The sequence below is a fragment of the Leptinotarsa decemlineata genome, unplaced genomic scaffold, assembly GCF_025532065.1.
Source record: "Leptinotarsa decemlineata unplaced genomic scaffold, Ldec_3_MD MMD2_tig00000505_RagTag_RagTag, whole genome shotgun sequence".
Classification (NCBI taxonomy): Eukaryota; Metazoa; Arthropoda; class Insecta; order Coleoptera; family Chrysomelidae; genus Leptinotarsa; species Leptinotarsa decemlineata.
Genome location: NW_027412549.1, coordinates 14,002,656 through 14,024,815, shown reverse-complemented (window position 1 = coordinate 14,024,815; position 22,160 = coordinate 14,002,656). Strand labels below are relative to the sequence as shown.

The 22,160-nt window shown below is 33.8% G+C and overlaps 2 protein-coding genes and 2 non-coding genes across 4 annotated transcripts; 2 read left to right on the top strand and 2 right to left on the bottom strand.

Moving 5' to 3' along the window:
- Window positions 1-29: 29 nt before the first annotated feature.
- Window positions 30-101, top strand: TRNAP-CGG (transfer RNA proline (anticodon CGG)). Its single transcript has one exon. It is a non-coding gene; the product is annotated as a tRNA-Pro (tRNA).
- A 167-nt stretch (window positions 102-268) lies between these two features.
- On the bottom strand, window positions 269-4,524 carry LOC111504748 (18S rRNA (guanine-N(7))-methyltransferase). Its single transcript, XM_023159437.2, has 7 exons — window positions 4,366-4,524; window positions 4,267-4,304; window positions 4,033-4,211; window positions 3,563-3,637; window positions 3,219-3,337; window positions 1,642-1,852; window positions 269-461 (listed from the first exon to the last, which is right to left on the bottom strand). Exons 1-7 carry the CDS (start codon window positions 4,399-4,401, stop codon window positions 295-297), a joined length of 825 nt encoding a protein of 274 aa, XP_023015205.1. The 5' UTR covers window positions 4,402-4,524; the 3' UTR covers window positions 269-294.
- TRNAL-UAA (transfer RNA leucine (anticodon UAA)) lies at window positions 509-592 on the bottom strand. Its single transcript has one exon. It is a non-coding gene; the product is annotated as a tRNA-Leu (tRNA).
- Window positions 4,525-5,653: 1,129 nt separating the features above from the next.
- On the top strand, window positions 5,654-20,196 carry Cdc45 (cell division cycle protein 45). The gene is made up of 9 exons (XM_023159438.2): window positions 5,654-5,786; window positions 7,462-7,821; window positions 7,881-8,057; window positions 10,467-10,816; window positions 15,096-15,300; window positions 17,704-17,898; window positions 17,956-18,155; window positions 18,210-18,286; window positions 20,034-20,196. Exons 1-9 carry the CDS (start codon window positions 5,736-5,738, stop codon window positions 20,096-20,098), a joined length of 1,680 nt encoding a protein of 559 aa, XP_023015206.1. The 5' UTR covers window positions 5,654-5,735; the 3' UTR covers window positions 20,099-20,196.
- Window positions 20,197-22,160: the final 1,964 nt, after the last annotated feature.

The window sequence follows — 22,160 nt, the reverse complement described above, 5'->3', positions numbered from 1 at the left end:
TATTACACCATGAGCTACATATCAATATCGGCCTGTTGGTCTAGGGGTATGATTCTCGCTTCGGGTGCGAGAGGTCCCGGGTTCAAATCCCGGACAGGCCCGATTAATTTTTTTTAAATTAACAAACATGGATTTTCATTTTTTTTCTCTTCTCATTTTGCACATGTTTCTATTCTACATTTTTCAAAATAAGAATTTGGAGATGTTCCTACATTTTTTGGTTTTTTTTATTTCTATATTTCTGGTTGGGTCATAATTAAATACAAACTAGGAATATTTTTCAGTTTATTTACATTAAAATTTCTCTCTTCTTTTCCTGCCTGTATATTTAGAGTCTTGTCTAACTTCCTTTCCCTGCCTTCTCCTTCTTTCTTTTTTTTCTAAAATCCAATTTCTACCTTTTTTTATACTTTTCCCGCGTTGCTGTTTCAATCTCTCCCGTTTGGCTGTGTGAGATATTCCTGAAATAATACCAATATATACCTATTAACATAGAGTAAAAAAAAAATGTCAGGTGTGGGGTTCGAACCCACGCTCCCTCTCGGGAACCAGAGCTTAAATCTGGCGCCTTAGACCGCTCGGCCAACCTGACTCTTAAGTGACCTGGCTCTTCAACAATAATTGATTTGATCAGATTTTTGGACAAACCGGGGACATGTGTAACTCTAAACTATCATGAATTTTTTCCCCGTATGATTATTTTGCAAGTCTGGAAATTGTTTTCAGTGGTATAACAGATCGGAAAAAACGCATTGCAACTCGGCAAAAACTGTGCGGGCCGGCAAAAATTGTTGTAGGTCGGGCCTGCCAGAAACGACTCTCGATTGTTAAAAAGAATAACCACCTCCATGACCTGTGGCTATAAGAAAATTTCACATTTCTTCCAAATTTACAATATAAGTGTATTATTGTCCTTTTGTATCAATATAGACTATAGCCTTGTTGCCGACAGACCTAACCTGCAAAATTTCCAAACTAGATTCTGCCAAACATTTTTCAAAATAAGAAACTTCAATTTTTGTTTTAATTTAGAAATGTATCCTTTAATAAATTACAATTATTTCATTAGATATTTTAGTGGTTGTCAATTTAAACAATACAAGCGTTTCGGATGTGTTGCTGATAAATATAGTTATCTGAAGCCAAAAAACGTTTGAATTCAGTTGTCCACACAAGAAGGATTCCTAATGTGACTCCCTCTACGATGAGACAATGAGACAGATCGAAAAAAACTTTTCGTTATTGGATCATATATGCTATTCTTTTGGACTCTATCAACTTATAGTTGCCCGTTTGAAGAAAAAGCCGCACAGAGGTGAAAAATTACTTCTTTAGGTAAAAATTTACATTCTTGCCTGCTGTGGGCCACAATTGCATTGCATTGCACCTGTATCTCCGTTCAACAAGATTATCCAATTATTTTCTATGTCTACATACGAGATTTTAACAACCATAATATGATTTGATGAACTTTCATTTTTACACTTATAATTGCTCAACAATAGTTACATCTACCTCATCCGCTGAAGACGCTAACTTGGTTGGTGATTGGAAAAAGTGCTTGTTTTTGGAATTATAAGAATGGGTTCAAAAATATTGTGAATGCTGCCAGGTCTAACATGTAAAAAAAATAACAAACACCTTGAGAATCTTCATCTGTACCAAGAGCTTTAGGTAAGGGCACACTTCCTCCAGTCATAAGTACCAGAAAATACTTTTTAGCTTTGGTGCTGTTTGGATAATCAACAACTACACCTCCGTAAAAGCCTGCTCTCATTGCTTGGGCTGTTACTAACTCCATTTGATCACTATTTTCTGGATAGAACTGAAAAACTGCTCTCGCTGAGCGACTCTGAAAAAAAAAGATTTGTCATTTTGTCAATCACAAAATGTTAAACTATATTGAAACAGGACACTGGCCATAATACGCTGTCTGTTCAAAAAAATTAAGTGAATTTTCATTTTTCTTAAAAACATTTATTTATTCATCAATTTCTAAAGTCGCAGGGAAGCAAATCTGGTGAATACAATGGCTGAGGTATGATTACAGTCCACTTAAATATTACTGGAGTTTGTTCCCAACACCAAACCGTTATTTTGACACCTCGACACGTGTTTCAATCACCAAGTGATCATCTTCAGTTTGATCTTCCTCTTGAAGATGAACACTTGGTGATCGAAACAGGTGTCGAGGTGTTAAAATAACTGTTTGGTGTTGGGGACAAGCTCCAGTAATATTCATTACTACACCAAGGGTTCCCAACAGTGCATCATAAGTCCACTTAAATGTTGAACATTTTCTTGTCGTTGCAAGGAAAAGTAAAGTTACTGGCAAAAAATAAAACTCAAAAATAATTTTGAAAAACTTTATCAGAAAGTGGCAGAAAGTTTAGACGAAGTGCTAATTCTCATTAAAATTATAGCTCACCATTTTTTTTTTCAATTACTTATAAAGCTTAATATAAGTTGTTCCTCAAACCCGGAAAATAGTGACAGTGATGAAGGTTACTTACTTACAGCTTGTCAAATGTAGGAAGAGCTTTCTGAATTCCGTTATGGTCTCGCCCACTTGATTTGCATTCGTTAGAAGACAGTGAAAGTGAGAGAGAGAAATGTTTCTCAAGTCTCTTCCTAGATTCTGATACTTTTTTCAGAATCTTAAGTATTATTTCGACATTAAAGAGGATTTTGAGTAACACTTCAGTGTTACTCAGGATTCAAAAGTTATATTTGATTTTTTCATTACTAGGAAACATTGTCAACCACCTTCAAACAAACGTAGGAAATGATATGTAATCATATTTTCATATCTGTACGGATAAGTTGTTAGTACAGTTGACTAGCGATAGTCTGACACTTTTACAGTTCGAGACGCTCAGTAGTCCGACGCTGCGCCGTATGAGTAATCGGTGTTACTTCAACGTGTAAATCTGATTCATGTGTTATGATTTTGATATTAAATAACCTTCTCTCCTTTTGTAAAAACTAAAACCTGACTTCATTACATATTTTGAATCTTTTCTAGTCAAATATTACATAAACATTCATTGTTAACTAGATTTCCAAACTTATACATTGCAAATTCAATTAAATAGAGCCAATCTCTGGTAATCCGAAATTTCTGGTAATCTGACACCCTAGCGGTCCCGGAGTATCGAACTATCACGAGTCAACTGTAATAATATTGGATTTTTTTAATTGAGTGATAAAACTCTTACCAGACAGGCATACAGGGTGCTGAAAAACGTGTACAATCTCTGTACTGGTTTGTGGCATGATTTATCAGCATTACATAACCATTGAAGTGCAGAGATGCTCACAGCACCATCGAAAGTTCCTGTAAAGAAAATAATATCATGTGATGCAAAACTGCAACATATCCACTAATAATTTGGAAAACATAACGACTCATAAAAACATCAGAGAGAGAAATTAGTAGTCTTGAGTTTTTTCAAATGATTATCAAAGTGAACTTGCAGTGGCATACTATTTGATTTCCTTCAAAATTCTAAAAGTAACACTGAAATGTATTCTGGCAAATATCAAGATCATTTTTACCAACCTGCCCTAAACGGACATCCTTGTCCCATATCAGATAACGTCAAATCACCTTCCACCTCCCTTTCTACTGCAACACCTGAAAATAAAAGACAGCACACCTTTTGAAATACTGTATATTTTTTGATGAACCAAGTAAGACAGAGTTATTAGGCTTGAATATCAAACTAAAGTCTTCAATTGTGAAGGAAATCACAATTTCAATAGTGTTTTTCTTTGTGAGGAATATTTTGAATTTAAGCAGTAACTTATCAAAAAAACAAAAAGTTTGCCCTCTCTAGACGTTTTTGAAGTTCTCCATTACATTTTTTTCTGATTTTGAAAAGTTAGAAAACCAAAAAAAATATATAAAATAGTCTAATTTGAAACATCTCTCTGTCATGATTCAGAATAGTTCAAATGAACAATGAACAGAAATTAATAGTAGACATACAAATGTTAATGACCACAGCAGTCAATCTCTGAAAAAAATACCTAGCATAGCTTCTGATATGTCTAAACCAACCCAGAAGTGTCCTTGGTCTTCGAGAACACTTCCACTCAATCCCGAACCACATCCAATATCTAGAAGGTAACAAGGAGAGTCTTCAGGAAGAACCAAGAGTTCAACCGCACGTTCACACATCTGAACCTGAATGTCCATGATTCTTGAGCTGAAATATCACGTAATTTTAATGAAACCTTCCTAATTTTTAATATGTTACATACTTTTGAGTGTATTTCCTTGCCTCCTCTTCATTGTAAAACTAAAATAGAATTAGGAATTGCATACAACAAACATGTGCATATCATAAAAACTATACTCACGATTTCAGGTGGAGCAAGGTACTCAGGGCGTGACATATTGAAATCAATGTATTTTCAAATTCTCATATATCTGTATATTATATGTTTTTGAAATAAACAACCTAACCCTTAAACACAGAACCTAACCTAACTTTCACATTCACCAAATCAAAGCAGTGTTGCCAGAAGTAAAATAAATCGTACCAACAACAAGATGAAAATATACCACATTTAGTGAATAATGTATCACACTCATATTTTGATTTCTTCAACAAAATCATTTATTTCAAAAAATGAGAAATGATGTAATTTTTTCTATTGAGTATATCTCATGATTGAATATACATTTTACCAGCACTACCGAACTTAGAAGGGCATTTAATTTTCGGGATAGTCGATCAAAATAAATCCATATTTTGGATACCCAATTCCGGCACATGGAGGCAGAAAATGTCCTCATGATGAAACAACACGAAATTGAAATAGAACAACTAGACATTTGATTAGCAAATAAGAAAGAAATGTAGACTTTTTAAGTAATTTTTACCTTAAATATATGGAACATGTCTTGCACCAAACTTTTACTTCTTGAAAGTTGTCACAATGTAAATCAAAAGGAGCGTTTAAGCACCATGCTTATACAAGCGCTAAGCTAAAATGAATGTTTGGTAGGTACTTGGTCCAGCCATAAGAAGTGAATCAAACTTTTTCTTCGTTCGGCAGTAAAATAAACACAAGGGCGAAAGGGTAAATATTGCAGATATATGAATATCTGATATTTGTAGGTACGATTGTGTTATAGTGGTACTTCTCAGTCCTCATCCCTGACAAAAAGCCAGGTTGGGTTTATACAAACTTCACTTGAAGGCTTCAAACCTGCCAAAGTGCCTTATATGTAATTTTCGAATTGGACGTGCCAGGTTTAAACCAGGCTAAATGCACTATATGGACAATACGGCCATAAGCGAGCTGAAGGTACAAGTTGGGCTTAATAGTATACGGAGAATACGGCCATTATAAACACAACCTGTTATAGAGCTTTTATGTTTCATATCGTGGTACTACTGGTACTTAGATACAAAAAATTGTAGAATATTAATGATTACCTACCTCCTACCTCTATGGTTTGGTCTTTTATTACCTGAAAATACCTGACAAAAGGATATAACAACTTGCATAATGCTAAAAGAACAGTATTATATTACATATTAAATATTATACTTCTGCTTGTAGTTTTTTTAGCATTACACTTTTGGTATCATATGCGACCGAATATAGGCACATAACTCACAGAACAGTTTTTTTCGGTGTTTTGGTTGAGTTTTGGCGGTTATCAAATAGTGGTTAGAAGTTAGAATGTAAAATGTTGTTTTAGGTCGTTTTGGTTTACGATGTATGTGGACGATATTAAAAAAGACTTCTATGAATTTTTATCTGGAAAGGTAAGTCATTCGATATCTTAAAAACCAATTTATAAAACAGAAAGAGAATTTTCTAAATATAATTTACAATATATTTTAGCAGGGTCTTTTGAAGAGTTCAGAAATTTCTTTTGAGTACCATTCCTTTTTAAATAGTTTATTTCTCCTTAAGGTGGATAAAATGGTAAATCAAACGAAGGACACCCATTGATGTACATCATCTTGGTGCTAATTGTTCATATCAAAAACATGTGCAATAATTTTCATTTATTATTTACAAAGCATTGGTACATATTGTTTCTTCTGAGTTTGAAATTATTATCCATTAGAATTTTGTTACAATTTGAATAAAATCAAAGTGAAGATTGACTAGGAGAAATCAAACGACTCTACACTGCGAAGCAATATTATGCTTGAGTAGTCAGTAGTGAATTTGTCAGTCACACTTGGTGTAGATTCATACACCAGTCTTAGGTCGAAAGTGGCGAGTCACAATAAGTCGAAAGCAGTTGGATCATTGAAAGGTAAAGCTGGAACCTCTGGTGTAGAATAAAAAAGGAGATGAAGAAAACAGTTTTCAGCACTTGAAGAGTGTTGTTGGTGTCTATAGAAGATGGTTGGTAATCACACGTTGAGAAGAGTATTGAAATTCTGGTGATTGCAAAAAGTGCCTATTTTTGGATTTGGATAATTGATTTTCAAAGGCAACTTTGGAAGTTGCTTTATAAGACAGCTAGATGAAATCACAAAGAATTGTGATTCAATATGTGCAAGATCTTGAGTCCTTTGTTTTTGGGGTCTCATAGCATCTAATAAATTATGTCCACTCCATTGAATGATATTGTTTCCATCAACATTTTGCTCATTTTATGTTTTTAAAAAGGGGTGTATATTTTGAAAATGGACTTATGGAACGAGTTGCACCAGAATTCATCTATAGTACATACATGATGTATGTATTGAGGATTGAGTTAAAGACGGATGAAACAAGAGTAAAAAGAATCAATCTTTCATTCATCACAAGTGATCTTCACAGACTATCACTCAATAAAAGGAGATAATTGGCAAACTGCAATCACGTGTTTCTGGCTACAGTGCAGTCAATTGAGGACGATGACATCTCCCCTTATGAATACGCCATCTATGGAATCAACAGAGAACTCAATCTTTGAATATCAAAAATAAACGACACTCCTAAAGGCAGTCAATTTCAAAGCCAAGTTTCGGCATAGACACCCTCAATTACTCAGGCTTGTCGATTTGAGTCCAGAAATGCATTTGAGGTTTGTCAACCGTTTGTGATGGGTCAGTCTCCGGCAGGATCTTGAAATCCTCGTCCTGAATTACCGTAGGTCGACCACTTCGGGGCTCAGCTTCGAGGCTAAAATCTTAGGAACAAAATTTGCAAACCAACAGTGTGTCCATTAACAACATCATATAGTAATCAGCTGAAAAAAAATACAAAAAAATTAAAATTTAGAAAAAATGAACAGCATCAATGTATAGAGTACAAAATTCTCTATCAATTCGTATATACCACGAAAAAGTAGAATGAATATTGAGATATGGAGCTATAGAAACACATGGCATTTATTTCAAATATCCTTTCCATGTAACTATACTAGATATTTTTAACTATCTCATTAGTAGGTTTTGAAAATTATTATGAAACTGACCAAGGTAATTTCATTTTCAGAGAATATTTCTTCTAATTCATTACGACATTGACAGTATCTGTTCCTGTAAAATTTTACAATATTTATTGAGATACAAACACATATTGTACACCCTATCAGTTGTCCGAGGAATCGAAGATCTGAAATCAGCGTATAAAGAAAATTGTAACGATGTGAAATATTTCATCTTGATTAACTGTGGAGGAACGATTGACATTGTAGAAGAGCTAGAAGCTGAGGATGATGTTACGTTTTTCATTTTGGACAGTCACAGGCCTATAGATTTATGTAACATTTATAGTAATGGACAAGTTAGGCTGCTGTCCACTCCCGAAGAAGATTCAGCAGTTCCTGAATTCCATGACATCTTCAAAGAAGAAGTGAGTTATATTTTTCAAATGTTTGCTATTTTTATTAACTATCCATTTTTTTGTTTCAGTCTGATGAAGAAGGAGATTCAGAAGAAGAAGGAAGTAGTGACGGCGAAGGGAGGGCGGCTAAACGGAGAAGATTAGATGAAGCAGAAATAATCAAAAGAAGAGAACGAAGACTGTGGGAAGACAATCGCAATAAATTACTATTTGAATATTCCCAGTTCACCTACTATGCCAGGGCAGTAAGTCATTTCAAATTCATGCTTGAAAAACATTATTTTTATTTATTTATTTATTTATTTTACGGGATCACTTCCATTTGAGAATAAAATTAACAATTATGTAATGAAGTAATATACTACATTACTAAGTTATTATGAAATACATATCATAATACTACCATGCAGTTAAGAGATTGTTTTTGAATTTGCTGAGAGATATACCAGTTGCTTCCAATTTTCTTTCATTGATAAGTCGAAGTGTATGACCCAACAGGGTTATGTAAGCCATAATTTGTAAAATGAAACCGTAAATGAAACAAATCGCTGGACCTTAGAATTCTGTTTGGGACATTGAAATTATTATTTTCTAGAATTCCAGGAGCAACAATTAAGCCATTCAGTAACTTGTATATGAAAATTAGATCAAAGTTTTCCCTCCTTTTTCTCAACAGTTTGAGATTAAGAATTTCTAAAATGTTGCTATAATCATGGTCAATAACAGGTATACTCATTCTATGAGCACAAAATCTTAGGAATTTGTTTTGAACTCTTACAAGAGTAAGATTGTGATTGTCATAAAATGGAGACCATATCATTGAACCATAATCTAATATTGATACTACCAGAGACAAGTAAACTATCCTTAAGACTTGAAGGGACAGATGTTTACCATGTCGTAGAATAAATCCAAGACATTTTGCCGCCTTCACTACGATATAGTTCAAGTGGTCTAAAAATTGAAGTTGTTCATCAAAAAAAACACCCAGATCCTTCACAGACAGAACATAAGATAATCCATGGCCATTAATTACATAAGAAGTGTCAAATCTTTTATTTATTTTGTAAAAACTTATAAAACAGCATTTTGCGATATTCAACTGTAAATTGTTCTCGGAGCACCATGTAACCAATCTATCTAGGTCATCTTGCATTAGTGTTGAATCACATAGTGATCTTATTGGCATGAAAACTTTGATATCATCTGCGAACATCAAAAAATCAGTATGATGGAAACATTCAACAATGTCGTTAATAAAGATATTGAATAACATAGGAGCACAGTGAGAACCCTGAGGTACCCCTGATGGCACCTGAATTATAACCGATGTAACGCCTCCAACTTCAACTTGTTGGTTTCGATTATATAAGAAACTTCTGAGCCATGTTATAGCTGAGTCAGAAAATCCAAATATCTTTAATTTTTTTAATAAGATATTGTGGTCCACTCGATCAAAAGCTTTTGAAAAATCCGTATACACTGTATCCATTTGCCCTTTACTTTCTAAAACATCCAATATTTTGTGTTCAAAAATCATAAAGTTGGTAATAGTAGATTTATATTGTGAGAATCCATGTTGATTATTTATTAAACGTTCCTTACAATAAAATTTTAACTGATCACTAACTAACGAATCAAAAATTTTCGCAAGTGAAGACGGACTACAGATACTCTGATAATTTTCCACATTTTGTTTATCACCAGATTTAAAAATAGGCCGAATAAAGCTATATTTCCACAGGTCAGGAAATGAACTAGAATCTAATGAGCACTTGAAAATAAGAAATATGGGATATGTTAAGGTGCAGATACATTTTTTGAAAAAATACTCGGGAAAGCCAACAGGTCCACAATTCAGTTTGTCTTTGAGATTGAAAATTTTGTTGAAAATGTCTTCCACTGACACGTAGAAATCTGGTATATCATACTCAACTAATTCTGAAAAATTATTAACATCTATATCAGCAGAAGAAGAATAAACAGTAGCAAAAAAGTTTGCAAAACAGTCTGCAATCTGCTTGCTGTTGGTTCCTATCTCAATCCGCTAAATCAATAACTATTTATGATTCTCATATTTTTTTTATAAAGAAGGAGAAGTAGAAAGCCAAAAAATGTCTTTTCCAAAATTTAATCTCTCCCAAAAATATGCCCCTTTCAATTTGAACAATGACTAATACTTCTGACTGAATATTTTATTGAAAAAAAGCATCGGGATCAAATTGTATTACCGTAAGTTTATGAAATATATTTGGGAATTGGTAATATACAGTGAAGTAAATAATAACATCTGATCAGTTATCAAATGTGGAATAATTTTATACAGGGTGACAATTTTAAAACTGACAATGGCTATATCTGAGCAAGTAAATAAAATATAAGAAATCGCTGAAAACAGCTTCCATAATAGGGAGGATGAAACAAAATGATGTAATAGCTAACTTGTTTTCACTTACCCCTCGTCCCCAGCCACTCCAACTTTATAGTCTTAAATGGCAACCCCCCACTTAAGGAATGTTCTTCAATGGTACCCTACAAAGCTACATTCGCTATGATAGTTTGAAAAAAGATCACAAATTTTGCCATTGTCATGAACTGTAATGTTCATGAAACTACTTTTTCATTCACCGGATAATATTAGTTCTTTTTTTCAGAGTGCTATAAGAATTTTTGAGTTAGCATGGAAGCTGAACAAGGATGACAAAGATCTACTTTGGCTGGCCATAGTAGCTCTAACGGAACAATTGATTTTAGGAAAGATTGAAAATACCCAGTATACTTTAGAAATAGGACCACTTCAATCGCATGCCACTAGGTTACAGAACAAGACGAATGACACTGACGTCTTGACATCACTTAAAATCTCATTCGAAAATGATTTGAGGCTTACACTTTATCGACACTGGTCTGTCGAATCTAGTTTGAAATACTCCATGTTCCCGGCAGTCAAAATGAGGTTGTTGAAAGGTGAAAAGAAGTTACATGAGTTACTCGCCGATATGGGGTAGGTACATTCAATAATTTCAATCGTCTAACAGGTCATAGTACATATTATGAAATTCTATATGACATTCTTGATCAATGTGTACCTGTCAAGAAAAAACTCGATAACAACAAATATCTGGTCTGGTATACAAGAGATTTGATTGAGAAAATAAAATTAAAAAGCAAATATTTCAAAAAATCGAAAAAAAATTCTTCTTATTTACTTAGATACCAAGAGTTGAGAAAAGATGTTAAATTGGCTATTAAAGAAAATTACTCTAATTACCTATCAAATATTGAAGAAGACATCAATAATAATCCGAACATTTTTCATCTTCTGCCGAATTGCTCATCTCAAAGCACTTTGGTCAAAATGTATTACTTCCCTGTACCTATTCGAAGAATACTGTTAGTCAGTATCCCTTCGATACATCCCCATTCACAAAGACAGAAATTCTAGGTACTCTGGAAATAATGGCAAATAAAAACTCCACGGGTACTGATGGTATCTCAATAGTTACTGTGAAAAAAATTGTAGACCTTATAATCGAGCCACTATTGTTTTTGATGAATCAGTCATTTTTTGTAGGTTGTTTTCCAAATGTATTTAAAACGGCTCTCATATTTCCTCTATATAAAAAAGGCGACAAAACTGAGGTAGACAACTACAGACAGATATCTTTACTTTGTTCCCTCTCTAAACTGTTTGAGAAAGTTGTTAGTAACAGAATTCTGAATTACATGGATCAAAATAATCTTTTTAGTTATAACCAATATGGCTTCAGGAAGAACAAATCAATTGAATCAGCTTCATACCATTTATTAAATTTCATTTATACACAGGTTGACTCGAATAAACTAGTTGTAACACTTTTTTTCTATTTGTCAAAAGCATTTGATACCATTTCTTCCAATTTTTTTATAATTAAACTTGCAGGCCTAGGTTTCCCAAATAATCTATTGAACTGGGTGAAATCATATATGGAAAACCGTAGTCTAATAGTTAGCTGCAATGGAATTTTATCAAGTCCCAAAGATGTAAAACTAGGAGTGCCTCAAGGTTCTGTCCTGGGACCATTGTTGTTCCTCAATTTCATAAATGACCTGTCTGAATTCTTTTCTGAGTGTCACATAACCATGTTTGCGGATGACACTGCAATTACTGTGGCCGACAAAAACGAAGTTGAGTTGTCAGACAAAATAAATAAAATAATAGATAAATTCAGTGCTTGGTGTCAACGCAACAAACTTATTCTGAATGAATCTAAATCTGTTTCAATGAAATCATTTATTAGGAAAAATTTCAGCAGTGACTCTTCCACAATAAATGGAATTCGATCTTCCAGCGAAGTCTTGTTTTTAGGAACGTCTTTAGACGAAAATTTGACCTGGAGCGGTCATATTCAGAAGGTCTGCAACAAACTCAATTCCGCATATTACTCAATCAAACAATTGAAAAACACTATAGATAATTTTGGATTGATGAATGTCTACTTTTCTATGGCTTATTCTCACATCAGCTTTAATATCATTTCTTGGGGATGTGCAAGGGAATTTCCACGAGTTTTTGTTGCTCAGAAAAGATTGCTGAGACTAATTTTTAATATAGATTTTCAAGATAGTTGTAGACCAATTTTCTTAAGAGAGGGCCTATTGACGGCACCTTCTTTATTTATCTTGAAGTGTGTCACTTTTGCCCGTAAAAATATAACTGAATTTGTCACAAACGCGGATATACATGGTAGAGACACCCGTCATGGGAAACTGTTAAGAACCCCCTCACAAAAAACGGCTCACTTTAGATGCTCCCCACTATTTAATACAACAAACTGTTATAATAACTTGCCGGCATCTATTAGGAAAATCGAGTCAGATAAACTTTTTAAAATTGAGGTGAAGAAACTTCTCTTACAGAAGTGTTACTACAGTCTTGAGGAATTCTTGCACGACACTTTTTCATGACATTTTGAGAGTATTTGCTAGAGCTTCTCCGATTTTTTATATAATACTTCTATGTTGTGAAAGTTTGTGGACGTGAACCATATTTATTGTTTTTGTATTGTTCAACTTCTGTAGTTTTATTTTGTTTTTTAATTTGACTTAGCACATGTACTCAATGTACCAAAGTGTCAAATAAATAAATAAATAAATAAATTTCTGGAACCACATAAAAAATAAGCGACCAAACTCTAATATTGCCTACAGGTTTTCTTACGAAAATCAGTATTTTGATAATGAAGTCGATATCGCTAATGCATTTGCTGATTACTTCAAATCTGTTTACACTGATAGTGCCCCACCACCAACTGATCTGCATTACTAGAGTTATGACTTAGATCATTTGAACATTTCAAATATTACTCAGTCTGAAATAGCCGAAGCCATTAAAACATTGAATCCTAGGTCTGCTATAGGTGTCGATGGTATTCCTGCTTATTTCTTTAAAGCCTATACTGACAGTCTTTTAATACCACTACAGAAAATATTCAACGCCTCAATAAGAAACAAGATATTCCCAGACAAGTTTAAAATTGGTCGCATAACACCCATACATAAATCAGGAAACACTAGTTTAGTTTGTAACTATAGGCCCATTACAGTTCTGCCATCGCCATCAAAAATCTTTGAAAAAGTTTTATATAATCGGATATATCATCATGTGTCTCCAGTCATAATTAACGAACAACATGGTTTTGTACCAAAAAAATCAACTATAACAAATTTAATCCTCATTAGTGATTATATTGGTAATAATATTGAATTTCAAGTTGACACGGTATATACCGACTTAGCAAAAGCCTTTGATAAGGTCAACCACAATATCTTGATGAAGAAATTGCATGCATATTCTTTTTCAGAAAACTTATCATCTTTACTCAAGTCGTATCTTTCGAATCGCGAGAATTTTGTGAAATTCAACGATAGAAAATCAAATACCTTCGTAACATCTTCGGGTTTACCACAGGGCTCAATACTAGGTCCTGCTCTTTGTTATGTTTGTCAACGATATATCTAATTATATTAGGTATACAAAATTTGTGTTATACGCTGATGACTTGGAAATTTACAGATCCATCAAATCATTTGAAGATACTGATTTCATACAAAATGACATTATCTCCATATTTGCTTTCTGTAAGGATAATGACCTGGCTTTGAATGTATCCAAATGTAGAATAATAACTTTTACCAGGAAAAGAAATCCTTTCAAGAGACTCTATAACATTGATAATATTCCTATCGAGAGAGTCAATGAAATCAAGGATCTAGGTATAGTGTTTACTTCAAACTTCAACTTCAATGAACATATTGAAAGACTGCAAGCGGAATGTTTCAGACGGCTTGGATTCATCCTCAGGACTTGTCATGAATTTACCTTTAAGACTTATAAAGTACTTTTTAATTCTTACATTCGTTCAAAACTCGAATATGCGTGTGTAATATGGTCACCCCAAACGCTGACGCATTCTGATATGCTGGAAAAGGTACAAAAATGATATCTCAGGTCAATGTATCTAAAAAAAATATGGAATATACCCTTTTATGATATCCTATGTAAAACAAATTAAAGATTTTAATTTAAGCACCCTTAAAAAACGTCGAGAAAATTTTCAAATATTATTCATATTCAATTTATTACGAAACAACATTTTTCTTCCCGATGTACTCGCTTCCATCAATTTCAGTATACCAGATATCCGCCTGTGGCGAAGAGATTGCATATTTCATAACTTCAACATAAATTCTCCAGTTGATTGCTCCTTGATAACTACGAACAAATTAGTTGAAAACACTGATATCGATATTTTAAACATTACCCCAACCAATCTCAGATCTCTGTTATTCTCTATTCAATAAGAATGAATTAATGTTACATGTTTCTTTTATTTTTACAGATATGACATGTATATTATGAATTTACACACTAGCCCGTTTCTATTTCCTATATTTTTTAACACCTATTTGCAATGATTTCATATATTTCATTATAGAGATTTTATATTTATAATAATTTTATTGTCAATTGTATCTTTTTATCTATATATGTGTTAAGTTTAGTGTAGTTTAGGTACTGTGTATATGTAATTGGACTCTGTCTGTATATATTCAGGATAAATGAATCAATGAATATTTGAACATATAAAAGTACTTATAACAGAAGGCGAGATATTTCATTCTAGAAATTATTGATATATTGTCTGTTTGTAAGTCCTTTGTAGTGATTTGCTTTAAGGATGATGAAAAGTGCCTGGTAGTCTGTTATAGTAATGGATAATTTCTTATATATTTTTTTTCAGTTTTCCATTGATTCAAAGTAGACAGTCCTTCAAGAGCATGGATTTACAGTTGAGGAAAGAATTTCACAAATGTGTAGAAAAGTTTTCTGAGAAATATGGTTTACAAGACATTGTTTATGCATCATTTGTACTACAGTATGGATATAGGGATAAATATTGTGCGTCTGACATTGTTTATGCTTTGTTAGCAATACTCGAATCATCAGTAAGTAAGAAACAATTTCACCAATACCTGTAGATTAGTTGTTAATTTTATGTATATTTCGAAGATATTTTGCAAAAAACAGTGATATGAAACTTAGGAAAGATATGAGTTCTTTCCAAAAAATAAGGTGAATTTTCGTTTTTCTCAAAACATATTTATTCATCAATTTCTATTTTGTTCCCTTCAAAATAGTCCCCCTTAGGTATAATACACTTGTACCAGCATTTTTTTCAATATTTGAAGCAGGTCTGATATGCACTTTTTAGAATATCCTCTCAGCAATTCAGTTTTTATCTCCTCAATCGTCGCATACCCCTGTCCTTCCAGGGCTCTTTTCAATCTTGGGAACAGGAAAAAGTCAGATATTTGCAAATCAATTCATGGTCTTTAAACTTCACCTGAATTAATTGAAAAGATAACTATAGTATTGTTCATATGAACTACTCATTACTAACTCCATTTTGTATAAGAAGATCCCAAAATACACACATCGGAAAAGTCTAGGGATATTTTTAAAAATGGCAATAATTTTTTTAGATCGCTTTAGGGAAAAAAGTTAACGGGTGATTATTAAACGAATGTAACTTACAACAAAATTTATTAAATGGTCAAAAATACTGAGTACGCATATAAGCAAAACTAAAAAAAAATATGGCTCTTTGGCATCCCGAAAAAAAATCATAATACAAAAAAAATTGGAATCAATAAAAAGTATGGCTTCCACGCTGGTTTATTACGGCCCTACATCTATCGTGCATCGACAAAATGAGATTGTCAATGTCTTGTTGAGGTACATTTGCCCATTCATCGATTAAAAGCTCTCTCAATTGAAACGTTGTGTGAATGTTCCCCATATGTGGAGTAATTCTTCGTTGAAGCATGTCCCACACATGATCAATGGGATTCAGGTCCGGTGATTGTGCTGGCCATGGCAATACATCAACTCCTTCGTTGGTAAGCCAGTCAGTCACTAGAGGCGCAACATGTGGACGAGCATTATCGTGCATTAGGTGGAAGTTTTCACCAACAGCACCAGCAAACGGACGGACGATAGGTAGAAGAATGGTATCGAGGTACTGTTGAGCTGTGAGGGAGCGATTCGGAAAAACGAGATCGGTTCTGCAGCCGATCATGATTTCGCCCCATAGCATTACTGTACCATCTCTGTATGTGTGGACTTCCTGGACGTGTCTCAAACGTTCATTATTTCCAGGTCGTCTCCACAGTCTTACTCGACGAGAATCTGGATGAAATCCAAATCTGGATTCGTCTGTAAACAAAACTGTGGCCCAATCAATTGCATCCCAGTTTTGATGTTCTTGACACCACTCTAATCTTCTACCGCGACTGCCTCTCGACAAAGGTGGATATCTAAGTGGCCTTCTGTTGTGGAGATCTGCTTCATGCAGTCGATTTCTGACAGTATCACGACCAATGGTTACCTGGTGCGTCTGCTGCAACACGTTAACCAACTCAGGTGCTTTGATTGTCGGTTGTCTTCTTGCGGTTAAGACCAAAAATCGGTCTTGAACTGCAGTTGTAGCGCGTCCTCGCCCTGGATGTTGTTCGGCTGGACTGCCACTTTCACGAAAACGCCGCCACAATCGACTGATAACACTTTGGGAGACCCCCAAACGAAGAGCTACATCATTTTGTCGCATGCTACCTTGAAGAAGCCCTACAGCTCTATTCATCTCAGCCAATGGTAAATGATGGCGTTCCATGTTAAAGCACAATATTTCCAGTTTAATTGCTGAGTAAGAACTGCATAGAATGTACAAACTCGACACTTTCAGATTATTCATTTCAGCCGAAAACCTACAGTTTGTAAAGAACTTGATAAAAGATTAGTTACCGTTTTTGCAGGCTTTCTTCAACCCATAGAAATCTACAGGGTGGTCGAGTGTACCAATTCAATCGAAATTAAACGACCTCATGCATTTATTTTTATGATATTCAGTATGTTATAAAAATATCCCTAGACTTTTCCGATGTGTGTATATGAATATTCGTTTTTGAAAATAAATCTAGGGTAGTATACTTTCACTCTTTATCACATACACAGGCTGTGTTTTCCATTTACTGATGTTGATGTGCTAAGCGAAAGAAGGAAACTCAAACCAAAACATATATAGAGTTGGGTTGTTTGAATGATCATGCTCAGTAGTGGATAGTTTGCGAATATAAGTTTTCCATTTAACGATTTTCCGATTTTCGCGAATTTTGCCATCTGAACATTGATGTCTGAGTTCTACCAATAAATAGCAGATATCTTAAAAATAGTTTAGGCCACATCTAGAAAATGAAAAACAGTTTGTGAAAACTATAACATACAAATTAAATGATATATAAGGTAAGGTGTACCTCTAGTATTTGACACTCACTGATCATCAATTATTATAGCCTCGTGATAAAAAGCCGGAAGAGCTTTTCAACCTCGCTCTTGATTGTCTCACCAGAACAAAGAAGACTGCTTTGCATGGAGCCATTGAAATGGCAAAAGATGTCACCAAAATTCTCTTCAAAACAGTGAAAAGTGCATTAGATATGAAGCAAATAATCACAGCTGGGCCATTCATTTACCATATTGTGCAAGAGGTTTGGCAGATGAATTTCAGTAATTAATAATTATTGCTAATGTTATATTCTTCGCAGGGCAGCATCGATGGGTATATGTTCTCTCAGCTTCATATATTGTCACTTCTGGCTCAATTTTTATTGAAAGCGTATGTGTCCATGTCCAGAAACCGTAAGGCGTCAACTTTACCTCTTATTGTTTCTGCTCCAAAGAATATGGAAACAGGAACTTGTATCATACTTGGAATTCCCCCTCTTTGTGAAAACTCGCCAAAAAAGTAAGTCTGTGAAACAATAAATTATAAGATTTGCCCTAATACTTGTTTTTTCAGTTTTTTTGGAAAAGCATTTGAACAAGCAGCAGAACGAATAAATTGTGATGCCACGTGCGATTATTTCGACACTTCCTGTAAGTTATTTTAATTTTTTCATTCATTATTCAGAAATGGAATATTTGTACCAAAAATCTGATAAAAATCTCCAGCGTTTATTATCCCCAACAAAGTTTTGATACCAAGATAAAATTGGAACTTGAAGAAACCCTTGGTCAGATAAAAAAAAGGAGATAAAAATATAGACCTTGCCTTCATAGTGCAAAATGAAGGCAAGGGTTGGAAACTCAATCAACTGGAATCCTTGGAAATTCATGAACATAGACATTGCGAATATAACCTATTAAATGATCAAATTAATCTTGTCTACTCGCTGGTTTCCAGATTAGCGAACCCACATTGTCACAGGTAAACATAATTCAGGTAATAAAGTCATTACCTGATGTGGTTGGTTGTAGAAGTATTCGCTTGAAAATGTCCTTATAAGACAAAAGTGGTAAAAAACATTGTCACAGGTAAACAACATTCAGGTAATAACGTAATTACCTGATGCGGTTGTAGAAGTGATTGCTTGAAAATGTCAGGACAAAAGTGGTAAAAAACCATTGCCACAGGTAAAAAACATTCAGGTAATAAAGTCATTACCTGATGTGGTTGTAGAAGTATTCGCTTGAAAATGCGTTATAGAACAAAAGTGGTAAAAAAAACATTGTCACGGGTAAACAACATTCAGATAATACAGTCATTACCTGATGTGGTTGTATCAGTATTCGCTTGAAAATGTCCTTATAGGACAAAAGTGTTTAAAAAATTTTTTCACAGGTAAACAACATTCAGGTAATAACGTAATTACCTGATGTGGCTGTAGCCGTATTCGCTTGAAAATGTCCTTATAGGACAAAAGTGTTTAAAAAACATTGTCACAGGTAAACAACATTCAGGCAAAAACGTAATTACCTGATGTGGTTGTAGCAGTATTGGCTTGAAATTGTCCTTATAGGACAAAAGTGTTTAAAAAAACATTGTCACAGGTAAACAACGTTCAGGTAATAAAGCCATTACCTGATGTGGTTGTAGAAGTATTTGCTTGAAAATGTCCTTATAGGACAAAAGTGGTAAAAAACAGGAAGTTTTAATTCTCATTTTTCATGATGATCTACTATATAATAACGGCTTCATCCATTAATTTATTTTATATTCTGACATTTGCTATGCTAATTTTGCTCTCCTTATAACAAAGATGAATATGATTCGAAAATTACTCCTGTTGAAAATTGGTGATTTATAATAATTTCCTTTTCGCAATCCAATCTGAATTCGTTATTGTGGATAATCAGTATTAAGTTGAAAGTTGCAAGTTTTAAGTCGTAAGAATTCATGTTGGCCTACAATTATTATTATTTCCACTGAAAATCAATCGAAAATCAGTATTTAATTAAATAATATAAACTTACAAATTGGAACTGAACAATTCAATTGATACAAACTGAATTTAAAAAAATAACTGACAACTGAATATTATTCATCAAGGTGGATATATGTTGTATTTATTATTGCCACCATATTGATCTTGTCCTGCGGTATTCACCTGTACCTTCAATACAGTTTTAAAAATAGTTTTACACTGATAACTTACATTATTCGATTACAGTTATTTTATCTAGTACGCAATGTTTACAGTCGTTGCAGATGTCATTATAAAATGTAAATATATGTAAAAATAAAGTTGAATGAAGTGTCTTCATTAATGAAGATTCTCTATCAACCTTTAGATCTATAATTCAGTGAGAAACTTGAGTCATTCACTATATTTTTTTGTTTCAGATTTTGAAATACACACGAAGGATAGGACTAGATTTTTCGATGCACTTACAGCTTTATTAGGCTGACATCTTGAAGATATTTTGATTTTCAATTTAGTACAAAGTTTTAAATTGAGTGTAAAAAAATCACCATGTAAATAAATAGAATAGGAGTATTTATTGAATAGTGTATATATTTTTCTACTACTGAATTGTATATTGTGTGATTTGATTAAAAAACAAAGTTAAGCAATAAATGCAATATCATTTCTATAGATCACAAACATTCATCAACCCAACGATTCACAGGATCTGCATATAAATTGGCTTTCCACTTCTATCATTACTCAAAATATATTAAACAAAATATGTGGGAAAACTAGAGAGCCAAAAAAGCTTTTTTTTCTTAAAAAACTAATTTCTCATAAAACGGGGATATATAAGAGTCTCTGCGGACCCTCGAAAATCAAATCAATATATTAAATGAGGAAAATTCCTCCATAAGTCTGTTTTGGTTCTGTATTTCGAACAGTTATTGAAACGTACCGTATCGACGCTGATCAATGCGCAGAACATTACAGACACAGAACAGTTCTGGAACGGTCCCAACAAGTAAAAAACCAAAACATATAAAAAAATTATTCTGACAAGTGTATAAACAAAGATTGGAGGTTAGGTACCTCTACTCTGGTATAACGATCATTGAACATTTGAGTTAAGTTTGATGACAAGAATGAAAAAGTTAAGCAAATATATAATTGAAGTGTAATGATGTTTTTGAAAAAATGAGAGTAACAGGACGTTATCTCCGGTTATCTAAAATTAAATTGAAAATATATTGTCCTCTCTTTGTAATATTACACTGAGTTTGACAAAAACATGCCAAGAATAAATTTTTGGAATTGTAAAAGATGTGATAATAATAATGATTATTATTATTATTGCTACATACATTTCACGACTATCTGGTATAAGAATAATGTTGATATATGATTTTGTCTTATTTACAGGTCGCAATGAACTCTCCGAGTTTCTTTGTTTTACCGGAGACGAACAGTATTGTAGATAAAATACCAAATGAAACACCATCTAAACCAACTAAAATACTGATAAAAATGAGATTAAGAAAACGTTACTACCAAAATCCACAACGCAAATGAAAAATTTTATTAGTGCGCAAGAGCAAATTCGAAGTTCTAAACGGTCCCTACTCAAATGTAGGAACTAATAATTACCGTTCTGGAATAGATCCGAATCGGTTCGGAGAAAACCGAAACAATTTCTGAACGATACTAGAACGGTTCTAACTGAACCAAATCACATTTTAATAACTGCCCATGATCGAACTGTACAGAATTGTGAACCAAAACAAACCTAATAATTACCGTTCTGGAATAGTTCTGAATCGGTTCGAATAAAACCAAAACACTTTGTGAACGATTCTAACTAAACCAAAACACATTTTAATAACTGCGCATGATCGAACTGTACGGAATTGTGAACCAAAACAAACCTCATATCACTTGAGGTTCACAACTTCTTCTTCTTTTCTGTTAAAAGTATCTGTGTGTTTGTGGATCTCTATTGCCTCCCGTACAAGTCGTCTATGGTATCCCTGGTTGGGGGACAATGAGTTTTGTGTTTCAAACAGAATCCTGTGATTTCCCTCACCGAGTGCATGTTCCGCCACAGCTGACCTGTCCATTTGGCCTAGTCGCCGGTTTCTTTCATGCCCTTCAGCATTGTTCCTATGGATCTTTTGGTGGTTCTGATGTACACGTTTCCACAAGTGCACGGTATGCGATATACATCTGCTGCTGATAGTGGGGCTCTTTTATCTTTAGCCGACCTGAGGTTTGTTGTATCTTCTTGGTGGGTTTGAAAACCGTTTCAATGTTGTGTTTCTTTATAACTTTTCCAATTATGTCTACGATCCTAAGGATATATGGTTAATAAGCGCGTGCAACCATCTAATCCTTCTCCACGTTTTGAACCGTGGAAGTTTTCAGTTTCATGGCCTTGTTGATCTCGCATATACTGTATCCATTCGATCTCAAGGTAACTTGAAGATGTTCCAGTTCTGCCTCTAGATGGTCTCGTTTACATATTCTTTGAGTAGAGATGACTCCTCTCTTTTGACTAGGATGGT